Source organism: Nicotiana tomentosiformis, chromosome 10 (genome assembly GCF_000390325.3).
Source record: "Nicotiana tomentosiformis chromosome 10, ASM39032v3, whole genome shotgun sequence".
Classification (NCBI taxonomy): domain Eukaryota; kingdom Viridiplantae; phylum Streptophyta; class Magnoliopsida; order Solanales; family Solanaceae; genus Nicotiana; species Nicotiana tomentosiformis.
The window spans coordinates 60,620,093-60,633,829 of record NC_090821.1 but is presented as its reverse complement, the minus strand read 5'-3'; the positions used below and the strand labels follow the sequence as shown (position 1 = coordinate 60,633,829).

The window sequence follows — 13,737 nt, the reverse complement described above, 5'->3', positions numbered from 1 at the left end:
CCACGTTCATCTATGTCTAGACGAGTGGCAGTGGCAATAGGAGTATCAATGGTTTTTGAATTTTCCATCTCAAATCTCTTCAGAAACTCTTTAATGTACTTCTGCTGACTTATCATTGTTCCCTTAGAAGTTTGCTTAACTTGCAAACCTAAGAAGAAATTAAGTTCCCCCATCATTCTCATTTCAAACACGCTTCCCATAAGCTTGGCAAACTCTTCGCACAAGGAATTATTTGTGAAACCAAAAATGATGTCATCAACATAAATTTGTACAATGAGAAGGTTCCTCCATCGTTTCTTCAAAAATAGAGTGTTGTCAATTTTTCATCTTATAAAGCCATTTTCCAGAAGGAACCTGGACAACCTTTAATACCATGCAGGAGGGCCCTGATTCAACCCATATAGTGCCTTGTCAAATTTGAATACATGGTCAGGATGCTCATGACACTCAAAACCAGGTGGTTGTTTGACAAAGACTTCTTCCTTTAAATACCCATTCAGAAATGCACTCTTGACATCCATTTGGAATAATTTAAATTCCATATGAGATGCAAAGGCAATGAGAATTCTAATGTCTTCCATTCGAGCAACTGAGGTAAAAATTTCATCATAGTCGATACCTTTTTTCTTGATTATAGCCTTGAACTACTAACCTGACCTTGTTCCTTGTTGTATTCCCAAACTCATCAAGCTTGTTTCTGAGCACCCACCTGGTTCGTATAACAGTTCTATCCGAGGGTCACAGAACCAGGTGTCATATACTGTTCCTCTTAAACTAATGGAGCTCATCTTGCATAGCAGTAATCCAGTCATCATATTTCAATGCTTCCTTGATATTTTTGGGCTCAATTTGAGAAAGTAAAGCTGAGAAGGCAAGTGAGATTCTTGTCTTTAATTTGGTTTGAATCCCTGAATCAAGAGGAGTAATCACATTTTGGAGAGGATGTGAACTTTTGTACTTCCAATTAGACACCTGAATCTCATTGTGAGAAGACCTAGGTTCCTCTAAATTGGATCCTTTGTTGGCATCAATGGAGGAGCGAGTGCCACTTCTCTGCTCAGTATCAAGAGTTCCTTGCACAACATCAACAACTATGTTTTCTGCTTCAGTTGTTGTGATGGAGGAATCGAGTTCTTCTGTATCAGCTGGAGATTCCGCTGCACCTTTTTCGTTGGATTCCTTGACTTGACTCATCAGGTCAGCCTTTCCATTTGCCATATCAATAACTTCACCAGGAACCTTAGACTGCTCTCCGTCTTGTTCAATCTTATCATGTGAATCTTTCCCACATAAGTGGCATGATTCATCAAAGATCACATGTATGCTTCAACACATTGAGTCATTTTTATTATAAACCTTGCATGCTTTGCTATGTGAGGAGTATACAAGAAAGATTCCTTCATCACTCTTAGCATCAAATTTTCCCAGTGCTTCCTTACCATTATTGAGAATAAAATATTTGCAGTCAAATGTTCTCAGGTGAGTTAGCTTGGGTTTCCTTCCGTTTAGCAATTCATACGGGATTTTATTTAAGAGGGACCTGATCATGAACCTGTTTATCAAGTAGCAGACGGTATTAACTGCCTCTGCCCAAATACCTTTTGCTACACCACTGTCAATCAACATCGTCCTTGTCGTGTCTTCAAGAGTCCTATTTTTCCTCTCCACAACACCATTTTGTTGGGGTGTTCTGGGAGCTGAAAATTTGTGTATTATACCATTTTCAGCACAGAATTCGTCGCATTTTGCATTATCAAACTCTGTCCTATGATCAGACCTTATACTCACGACATTATAGCTCATCTTCACTTGAATCTGCTTTACAAAGGCAACAAAAATTGGAAGAGTGTCATCCTTGGTTCTGAGGAACAAGGTCCATGTGAATCTGGAGTAGTCATCAACTATGACGAAAATGTACTTCTTTCCTCCTCTGCTTGGCACCCTCTTAGGTCCACACAGATCCATATGTAGGAGATCAAATGACCTTGAGGTTCTTACTTCCTTTTTGGGCTTGAAGAAGGACCTGACTTGCTTTCTTTATCATATACACCACACACCTTGTGATCCTTGAACCTTGACTTGGGCAGCCCACGAACCAGGTCCTTCTTGACCAACTTGTTCAGCAACAAAAAGCTTGCATGTCCCAATCTTCTGTGCCACAGCTCATCATCATCATTAACAACACTCAAGCATGCAAGATTCCCATTGTTCAAGGACTCAAAGTCAACAACATAGATATTTTTGAATCTTTTTGCCATTAGAACCACTTCACCAGTTACAAGATTAGTGACAGTGTAAGTCTTTGATAAAAATTCAATTTCGTTTCCTTTGTCGTAGATTTGAGAGACACTAAATAGGTTGTATTTTAGGCCATTCACATAGTACACATTCTCAATTAAGTGAGTGAGTATCTTTCCAACTCGTCCTACTCCCATAATGTATCCTTTTTTGCCATTGCCAAATGACACACTTCCTCCTTACAGGGCTTTGAGTGAGAGGAAATCACCAGTGCTTCCAGTCATATGCTTAGAGCAGTCACTGTCCATATACTATCTTTGGTTGCTTCCTTTCACTACTCCCTACACAAGAAAATCAAAGATTAGACTTAGGAACCCAAACAAGTTTGGGTCCCTTGTAGTGAGAAAAAAGGGTGAATTAAACTTCTTTTTATCCAAGCAGGCATCACACATTTTTTATTGAAGGGACCAGGTCATTTAGCAGTAGGTACGTTTTCAACAAAGACTTTATTTTTTGTTGGGACTGAAATCTAGCTTTACAAGTTTCTTTAAAGTGCCCAGTATTACCACAATGAGTGCAAAGCCAATTATCAGGGATAGTAACATACTTGTTATGTGGGCTGTAAGGAGTCTTTTCCTTTTGGAAACTGATTCCCTGCCTGTTCCCCCCGTTATTTTTATTCATGGTAGTGAATGCATTAGAGGACCAGGTCCACTTTAGAGATTTTTCTAGGTCATTTTTAACTCTGCCTAGACCTTCCTAAAATTATATATTTCTTTCAAGTGCAGCACACAGACTAGATTTCACCATTTAGAGCTCATTTTCAAGCTTAAGGTGTGCCCCACTTGCAACTTCCTTTCCCTTTTGGGTGTTCCCGGAATATTTTTCCCTTTTTATTTCCTCAATCGTTTCTTTTAGATCCACACCTACTACCAACAGGTCATCTCTCTCATTCTCTATATTTTCAATTTTCTCAGTTAAACCATCTTTTTCTTTCTTTAAATCCTCAATGGTTTCTTTTAAATCAACCACTATGACTACCAGATTCTTCTCCTTTTTGGGTTCTTTTCTTTTATGGTCCTTCTTTTTCTTCATTTCACAGGTCTTTAGATTTCCGATGAGTTCATCAATGGTCAGCTTTTGCAGATCCTTTGCCTCTATGATAGCATTGACTTTGCTTTCCCAGGAACCAGGTAATACACTAAGTATTTTCTTGACAAGTTTTTTCCTTGGAATGATCTCTCCTAGAGAGTGAAGCTCATTGATGATGGAGGTGAATCAAGTATGCATGTCCTGTATGGATTCATCATCTATCCTTCATCCTGAAAAGTTCATACTCAGTAGTGAGCATGTTAATATTTGAATGCTTGACTTGAGTTGTTCCTTCATGTGCGGTGTGGAGAGCCTCCCAGATCTCCTTGGCAGATTGACAAGAAGAAATTTTGTTATATTCATATAGTCCAATACCACATGCGAGGATATGTTTTGCTCGAAAATTTTTCTCTTTGGCTTTGCGGTCAACATCGTTGTACTCCTTCCTTGTCTTTGGCATTGTCATTGCTGGCTCGCTAATGGTCTTCATGGGAATGAAAGGACCATCGCAGATGACATCCCAGAACTCTTAATCTTTAGCCATGATAAAGTCATGCATCCTTGTCTTCCACCATTCGTAGAATTGCCCATTGAATCTTGGTGGTATGTAGGTTGATTGACCTTCTTCAAAGTTCGGTTGAGCAGCCATGTGGATCCTTTCTAGGTGTTAGGCTTGTAGAAAGAACCTGATCTGATACCAATTGATAAAAACTAAGGGTCCACCAAACTGTATAGAAAACCTGGTTCTCTATCAGTTCTCATAGAACACACACATACAACGATAAGTAAATGACACAATAGAGTTTTACGTGGAAAACTCCCAGCTCACGGGATTAAAAACTACGACCTACACTCGTAGGATTTCAACTTTACTAACTGAGCAAACTTTAGATCACAAAATATTGTAATCTATGAATTAACCTATTAATCCCTCACCTACTTATAATAACTCTATTACAAGCCTCTTTGTGATAGCTATATTATAAAGCTCACACTTTGACTAACTCTAGCCAAAACACAAACACAAGACTTATGGTTTTACAAATGATTTCCTACAGAATGCTTATAACTAAGCTGAGTAGGAATTACAAGTAGATCACTCTAACAGAGGTACATCAATACTTTTCATGACCCAAATTACCCTGTAGGTCATGATGGTGTCCAACGTCGCCGCTACGCAAGCCAACTGTGAATTAGACATGTATTTGTTCTTTTTAATAATTTCAAAGTATGTGATTTTTGTTTATTAAGCAGATGAGAAATGGGAACTAATGAAAGAGAAAATACAGTGAAATAAATACTCAAAACCATAAAGTGTCTACTAGAATATTCTCAAAATCTAGTGTCACAAGTGCATAAGCAACTAGTAGAAGATACAAAACACCCATGCTACTGTCTGAAATAAGATAGACAGGAAGTAAATACAAAATAGAGACTACGGCTTTTGCAGAACGGACTCAAAGAGCAGCTCACTACTATGCCTCGGGGTAACGGGGGTGCGTGCCCGAATGACTTCCAGATGCACCTGCCTCAAATCATCCACGATTAGTGCAGAAGTATAGATTGAGTACATAAACAACATGTACCCAGTAAGTATCCAGTCTAACCTCGAAGAAGTAGTGATGAGGGGTCAACATCGAAACTTACTATGGGCCAATAAATAAAATACAAAAATTCTAAATAGGCATGGATTAAATCAATAATAATAATAATAATAATAATAATAATAATAATAATAATAATAATAATAATAATAATAATAATAATAATAATAATACAATAACAAACGGTAAATGAATGATTCTTTAACTAAAAGTCAATTAAAAATCTCCACTGACACATACTAACTTCAACAATTACGGGCCATCAAGTAAATTATAATTTCTCAAGTCATAAAAATAATATCAAGTGTAATCGGACTCCGAGCATTATCACACACGATTTATGTCGAGGTTATACGGCTCGATCCAGAATAATGTGTACACTATCGAGGGTCGACCGACACGAACCATAGATGCATCTATTATATTGCCGAGGTGTTCGGACCCCTCCACAAGAAGAGAGAATACTCTACGAACATTCAATTTAATGGTTATCACAAGACTAATACACTCAAGAGGCACAATTTCTATCAACAGTCAAATAACTCGTAAATACTTAAAGTAAGTGAAGCTCGGTCTTTAGGAATCCTTTATCAAGTCTCAATATAATTTAAGCACTTAAATTAACAAGTAGAGTGCAAACAATACAAGTAATTTCATGATGGGGGTCCTAAACCTATCACGACCCAAACCGATGGGCCACGACAGGCACATGGTACCTTACTCAACCGAGTACCAACATAACATATCTTTTCGTATTATGCTATCATAGGTAAATGAGACGGAAAGGCTTCCGTGGGATAACTAGAATAAAACATGTAATACCAACTTATACATAAGACATACGGGCCTATAAGACCAAAATGATCACTCGTACACTAAACATAGGCCGACAAGGCCATACAATCTTTTATGTACATGACATATGTCTACAAGCCTCTAAGAGTAGATAAATACCATAAAGGTCGGGACAGGTCCCCGCCATACTAAACAATACACGTCCAAATTATACTGACCAAATAAGCAACTACGGAGAAAATGGAGCGTACCAACATCTTCCGCTGAGCTGATAGCCTACTTGGAGGACTCTTGACCTGTCTATCAGGACCTACGGGCATGAAATGTTGCGTCCCCAGGAAAAAGGGATGTCAGTACATTGTACAAATAATGTACTGAGTATGTAAGGAATGAAAATCAATGAATAATAAACATGAGAGAAAATTGAGTAAAAGACTCGACATATAAGTTTGAATAGCTCTGTGAATCTTTTAATATTCAAAATGCCATGCATATGCATATAAATGTCATACCATGCATAGGTATATGCATTTATAACATCATCAAGCCTCTGAGGGCATCCCATCATATCATAGTGGCCACTGTGGGCAAAATCATCAACGTATACCAGCTGATCAGGTGGTGGTGCGTATATAACGCCGTAACCTTTTTTCATATCCCATATACACATATAGACATATATATATATATATATATATATATATATATATATATATATATATATATATATATATATATATATACGTATATAACGCTATCTGGTCATGGGTCAATGTACATGTATAAATGAATGCAATGCATGAGAAGTACGTCAATAAAATATCTCAGAACGTCATAAGACCATTATGCCTTTGATTAATATCTTGAAATAAACTTTATCAATTCACGTATTTTCTGAGACCCATGAACAGACGATAGAATAATAAAACATATGGGAAATCAAGAACATAGGAACCTCTAGTATTTCTATGAATAGAGTCATTTATGAAAATTGTGCATTTGCTTGTTTCGTTAGTATCATATGGATCATGCCAAAAGGAAAATTTGTATGATATTCTTGAGAAAGATTGTACCGTACTCCCTTAGAATTGTGACTTCATGATGCTATAGTTCATACGAATTGTTGAGCTCCATTTTTTTACTTAGCAAATCTAAGCATCATACTTTAATAAGATTAGAAGATCTCTTTAAAGTTGTGAGCTCCATCCGTACTTGATATCTAGATACAAACATCATTCTTTGATTTTTGTGATAAGTCTTATTATAGGGGTGTGGCCCACTTTGCAAGATGACTAAGCCACTAAACTCACCAATTTTTGCCACAATGAAAAGTGACTTAAGAGTCACAAATTGGGTTGCCACGTTAAGGCTTTATCCATAAGCCTTAATTAATCACCCACCAATTCTTAATTAACTAGTTAATCTCCCATTAATCAATAATTAACCAATTACCCACATAATAAAGGATTATCTCAAATTACTTAAAATACTACTCACTTTTAACATATTTTATACACCTTACTATCATGGTCATGTGGTATCTTGTATGGCACTAGTCCATAAATACGGGGTATTGTAGCTTGAACCATATTTTATCTCAAAATGTCAAACTTTGACGAAATTCATTTTCTTTGATTCGCTTACCCTCTCACCTTCACGAATTTACTTATCACTTATTTCAAACAGCGTAATACTTATAATCCCAAAATAATCTCATTCCTGAACTTACGTCGTTTAACTTACGACGAAACTTTAATGTACGAAAATGCGGGATGTAACATCTCGTTTTCGAGCTTTCATCAATTTACTTAGGGCGTATTCTTACGTACAAAAATATGGGGTGTAATATCATTCCCCCATTTGGAATATTCGTCCTCGAATATTGACTGATGCACTTATCATTTTCATAATATATGTCTTTCGAATACTTTAGTACTTTCCTTGTCATCTAGGAAACTATTATGTGAATAAATCCAAAGGCTAAGGCATTCCCCCCTCTAGGCCTCTTTCTCACACTACAACTTGTGGTTGAAATCCTTCCAATCTCGTAATTGTTGCTATATTCTATCAAGCAGCCTGTACGACTTTGACCTTGTATGTGCGCCTATGCGAGTCTTCCCTCTAACTTTTAGCCAATCTCTAGGCCTCACTTTGTGAACATATGCATAACTATGCCAAGTTGTACCTCTGGGCGTCTATGGCTTTACTACTTCTAAATAGGTCATACTATGCATAACTCTTACTTTGGTTTATTGTTACTGAGATGTGCAACCAAACTCCAGGTTACTCTTGTTGCTTATCACATATGTATAAATCTAAGTCCTTTAATGTTTCCTCGTTATTATTCATCTTAAGAATGACGACCTAATCTCATCTCATGCTTTGTAACTTTTATCCATCCATTTTTGATTCACCTCAGTATTGATCTACAATTTACCACTGATAACTTGAAACCTCTTACGTAATCACTAGGGCTCACGTTGTATCGAGGAACATTTAAAGTAATTTTCCTGATCCACCTGGGGGAGATACCATATTTCCATAACCGTATTTCATAGCATCCCAATGTGATTCACCTTACGCGGGTATTTTAATCCTGTACAATTTGTGAAATCCCCCCCTCCCCCCTTCAAATCATTACTCAATCGAAGGCCCAAACGTCATCCTTTATTTATCACGATTACACCCTCATTCCACTACCAGGACAACATTCCATTTCTTCTAAATGCTATTAGTCTTAGACTCCTTTGAGATCATTCAGGCTATACTGAACTTTCTATAACTTATAGAAATTATTAGCTCTCTTGTTTTCATGGGCTTTATCCCGAGGACTTATCCATTTTCGTTACCTTCTCACTTGCCTTTTCTTATCCTTACTCCTGTCTTCCTAAAACCTTGTCACTCCACCATACTTTATCTTGCGACCTACACATATCTATTTATACTACTTGCAACCTTCCTTCAACTTGTTTGCCCCATGATTTCCTAATGTTATTCTGGAATATCAAGCGAGACATCACATCATCTCTAACTCTTCTTTACTCTCTTGACTAGGCCTCTCGATACCTAGAAACCATATGCTGGAATATATGCCACTAATGACACCGCTATCCTTCCTGGATACTGAATCCACATGCTTCTAGCCTTCTATCCGCAGTATGGACTATTCACAACCTTCTACATTTGAGTATCTCGTATGTTGCTCACCTTTACCTTACTTACCTTAAAATATCGCATCACATCTCCTATCTATTTCATGACCTCCCTTCCACATAGGTATAATTCACATCCACAAGTTGAAGCTCTATTACAATACTTGCACCTCTGGTGCATACACAATCTGGTGGGAGCTTCATACTAACTTCTTATGAGGCTGGTATTTTCTAACTGGCTTTATCATAGAGTTGTTATAGAATATGGTTATTGTACTATCTCTCTTGTACCTCTGATATTAAGAGTGATTCTGCAATGTTCTCAATCATGATGTCTATAATTTTCTGGGTCCAATAATCAGACTCCTGATTTACTTAGGTGATGTAACTCTTTAGTTTTCTCTTCCTTCTGATCAAACTTTATGTAGGCTTAAGCTATCTTCCGATCTGTGACTCCTGGTATTAGTTATTATTTTATCCTTTCATGGACGCTATGGAATATCCGTGATACCATCATTTAACAATTCAATCATTTGTCTATGACCTGGACTTAATTCTTTCTTTTAACTTATACCGGAGTCTTCTACTGTTGTATGATTGTAAACATATATGCTGCATGGATAATACTCTGAAAACTTAAGTGCGTTCATAATGTAACCAACTCTAGATCTTTGATCGAATAATTCCTTTCGTTCCATCTCAACATTCTTTAAACATAAGCTATTATTTTTCCTGGTCTTTCTGCCCCATGTTGCGTGCATATTTAGCTTATCTTAGTTCCCATGCATGCCAGAATTTTCGTGCAACTCATATGATCTCAAATATTACTTTTGATTTTACTTCTCGTTCATTAGCCACGATAGGTGCCACTTTCTTATGGAGTGCATACAATGTTGTTGTGAGAATGTTGTTACAAGACCATTTCCTCTTTAGGTCACTGTACTTAGGTTGAAGCCTTCTTCCTTTTTTCCTCAGCTAGTCTTTCGTTATAGTACTTAGGGAAGACCCTCTGACTCTTATAAAGGTGCGAGCTTATTACATCGTATACCCAATAAAATTTTTGATGTTCGTACTCACCTATAATTATCCTTAGTTACTTACCTCCATGCTCATGTGCTCATACAGTTGCTTCTGAACTGAAGTTTTGACTGTCTTCCCAGTGAGACTCTCTTTTATTTCCGTAACATTCATACGGTACCTTTAACTACCCCATCTCCTATCTGAATATTTCTCAAGGGTCACAATGTCGTACCTGCGAGACTGAATTTACTATATTGGGTTTTACTATGTTTATCTTACACAATTTGCTGATTTGTCTGTAACCTCTTGTCTAGCCATAACTAGGCTTTTCCTGAATCAACTACTAACTACTCGTGGGCCCATTCTCACATCAATATTCTGCGTAATCTTTCTTGGGTTAGTTCCTTTGTCTTAACTTACCTCTCGCACTGGCTCCTTATTTATCCATAACATCCTCGGCAGGAACACTTACTTCCTTTCCTTGACGTCGTGCTTGCATAATGTTCTGGAATTGTGGCCTATCTGTAGGATTTGGATAAGTGCAATCTCCTTCCTTTCTCATTTTTTTATCGCATTCTTCCTTTACCATTCCATAGATATTAGAACCGCTTAATTCTAACTTAACGCCACATCACTCCATATCCCCCATCCCCCCACTTTAGGGGAGTATTAAGATTTAGTACTATGATGATCTACGTATAGATGTTTTACCTTTTCATCTTTGGCATCTTTTCACATCATCATTGACCCTTACTCGCCTCACGGTAATCCTTTTGTACCAAGGATAACAAATTTCCTTACTCGCGAGGGTGACACTTAGTATAACTAGCACACACAGTCCCTTAAGCTTAACTTTGCTCACATTGCTTTCTTTAGGGAAGCGTATCCCTGAATGACCTTTAAGGGTTATTCTTCTGTCGTCCAGTCTTTTATCGCCGGAACTCAATCTGAAATTCTCATGATGCCGACTATTATCAAATAACTCAGTACCAAATTCATGTTTAGTTTATCTTCTTCACCAGCCCATACTGATTTCTATTACTCTGGGGTCTAACTTTTCCTTTTGGTAATCACGTTAGAGTCATGAACTTATTTCTCAAAATGAGGGTATGACTTTATGGCCTATACTCTTTCGTTGTCTCAAGTCATGTAACCTCTCGTCTTTTCCTTCACTTAACTATAGACTCTATAATACTGTCATCCTTTTGATCTACCGTTGTCATCCATGTATCACATCTTACTCACAATGCTTCATTAACTCTCTTCTTATTTCCCGCTAACATTTATGTCTATAACTTTATTCTGAAAACTCGAACAAGACATTCTTTTGCTTTTAGCTCCCCTAGATCCATCTAATGGCTCTTCGGGTTTCCTAACATTCTTTCTCTACTAGGGACGGGAGCCACACTAAGGTAATATTTATCCCTTCAAGGATTCCAGTGCCTATCTTTGTAGTATTCATATCTAGCTGTACTATTTTAGAGCGCACCCTCTAGGTGTCTCACAAGGAGATCTATTAGCACGTTTGCAATATACTTCGGAAATGTCAACTAATACAAACAATCCATTCACCATTTTGGGTTACTCTAACCCCAGCCGGATCTTGATATCCCGTCCTTCTCTTAAACTACACATGTCAGCCCCAATAGGGCATAACTGAAATGTGTGTGATCAATTGTATATATCTCTGTTACTACTGAAAGTAACTCAGAATACTTATATTTCTCTGCTTGAATTGTAAATATTATTAACCTTCATTAACTGGGTACCTCATACCCTTCTTCACCTTGTTTTTTTTACTTGCTAAAACTTGTATCTTATGATTCCCTTATTCCTTTTTACCGTAAGAGTGGATAGATATTCTTGCCTTAGGGATCCTTATCAAGAAGCTTACACATCTTAGTACATATATGATCTGCTGAATACCTCATATTTATCCATCATAAGCATGATGCAAAATTGAGTTCCTCTGACTCAACTCTTCCACAGCTATATCTCTTAACAACCGTCTTTCTGGATGTAAGTATCGTTGTATTACGAATATAATAGAATTTAAAAATCTGAATTCTTACAAGTGAGCTTTACCACACGATCTAGAGTAACAAGAAAGAGTGACAGTCCTAAATGCCTTGTATCCTCCTGCTTATAAGTGTGGTGCACAACACACCCATAAACAATACTCTACTAGACACGGCTTGTAGACTCCCTAGGAAACAAATTCTCTGATACCACTTTTGTCACGACCCAAACCGATGGGCCGCGACGGACACCCGGTACCTTACTCAACCGAGTATCAACATAATGTATCTTTTTGTATTATGCTATCATAGGTAAATGAGACGGAAAGGCTGCCATGGGATAACTAGAATAAAACATGTAATACCAGCTTATACATAAGACATACGGGCCTATAAGACCAAAATGATCACTCGTACACTGAACATAGGCCGACAAGGCCATACAATCTTTTACGTACATGACATATGTCTACAAGCCTCTAAGAGTAGATAAAGACCATAAAGGTCGGGACAGGGTCCCGCCATACTAAACAATATACATCCAAATCATACTGACCAAATAAGCAATTTCGGAGCAAATGGAGCGTACCAACATCTTCCGTTGAGCTGATAGCCTACTTGGAGGACTCTCGACCTATCTATCGGGACCTGCGAGCATGAAACGCAGCGTCCCCAGGCAAAAGGGACGTCAGTACAAATAATGTAATGAGTATGTAAGGAATGAAAATCAGTAAATAATAGATATGAGAGAACACGATGAAGGAGACGCGAACGCGGAGAAAAGGCTGGGGAAGCCTACGCGAATGCGAAGAAGAAGGGGAGTTGGGGCCTGCCTGGTGTTAAGCCTTTACGAACGCGGCTCGTGGCTCAGGAACGTGGATGGAAGAGATCAGAAGGCTTCACGAACGTGATGAGGAGGTCATGAACGCGTAGAGGAAATTTTGGGGCTATTTGTTTTAGGCTTCGCGAACGCGAGGGACTTGCCACGTTGGTGAAGAAGGGTCGCTTGGGCAATGTATAAGTTTGCAAAACGGGTTTTTTCTCCTTTTATCTCAAATCTTCCATGGGAGTCGAGCTTGGGGCAATTTTGGAGGACCTTCTTCGTCACCCATCACTAGTTAAGTGATTCCTTCACATTTTGAGTTAAATACATGAATTATACATGGATTTAAACATGAAAATTAGTAGAATTTTGAGATTTTGAAAAAAACCCTATAAATTGGTATTTTTGGATTTTGACCACAAAATTAGACATAAAATTGGGAATAAATCATATATTTGAGTTAGTAATTCTATGGGTAACGATTATCTTCGAAATATTTTGGAATCCGGGCACGTGGGCCCGAGGGCTGATTTTGTTAACTTTTCTAGCGGAGTTGGGAATTGTTTAAATTGATTAATTATGGGTATTAGAGTATATTTTGATTGGTTTGCACACTGTTTGAATAGTTTTGGAGCGACTGGATTTGGCTTGAGGCGTTAGAGAGGTTTTGGAGCCGGTTATGGCACGTCGGATCGAGGTAAGTCTCATGTCTAACCTTGTGAGGGGGGAAACTACCCCCAATGTGATATTTATTGTTATGTGAAACTAGTTGTGGGTGCTACGTACGCACGAAGTGACGAGAGTCTGTACGTAGCTAAAGCATGTTTATGTCCAGGTAGACTTAGGACTTTATCCTAAAATAATTGAATTATTTGAACTCGTTCTGCTGGCTTGCATTAATTAAAGTTATAATTGAATTTTATTTAGAAGTAATATATGTATAATAGGCTGAGCCTTGACACCTTGAGTTGCATTTGCGAAACAGTAAAGATTAT

The 13,737-nt window shown here is 37.8% G+C and overlaps 1 protein-coding gene across 1 annotated transcript; it reads right to left on the bottom strand.

Moving 5' to 3' along the window:
* Window positions 1-774: 774 nt before the first annotated feature.
* Window positions 775-1,965, bottom strand: LOC138900271 (uncharacterized). The gene is made up of 2 exons (XM_070186991.1): window positions 1,553-1,965; window positions 775-1,324 (listed from the first exon to the last, which is right to left on the bottom strand). The coding sequence occupies exons 1-2, from the start codon at window positions 1,963-1,965 to the stop codon at window positions 775-777; spliced, it is 963 nt and encodes a 320-aa protein (XP_070043092.1).
* Window positions 1,966-13,737: the final 11,772 nt, after the last annotated feature.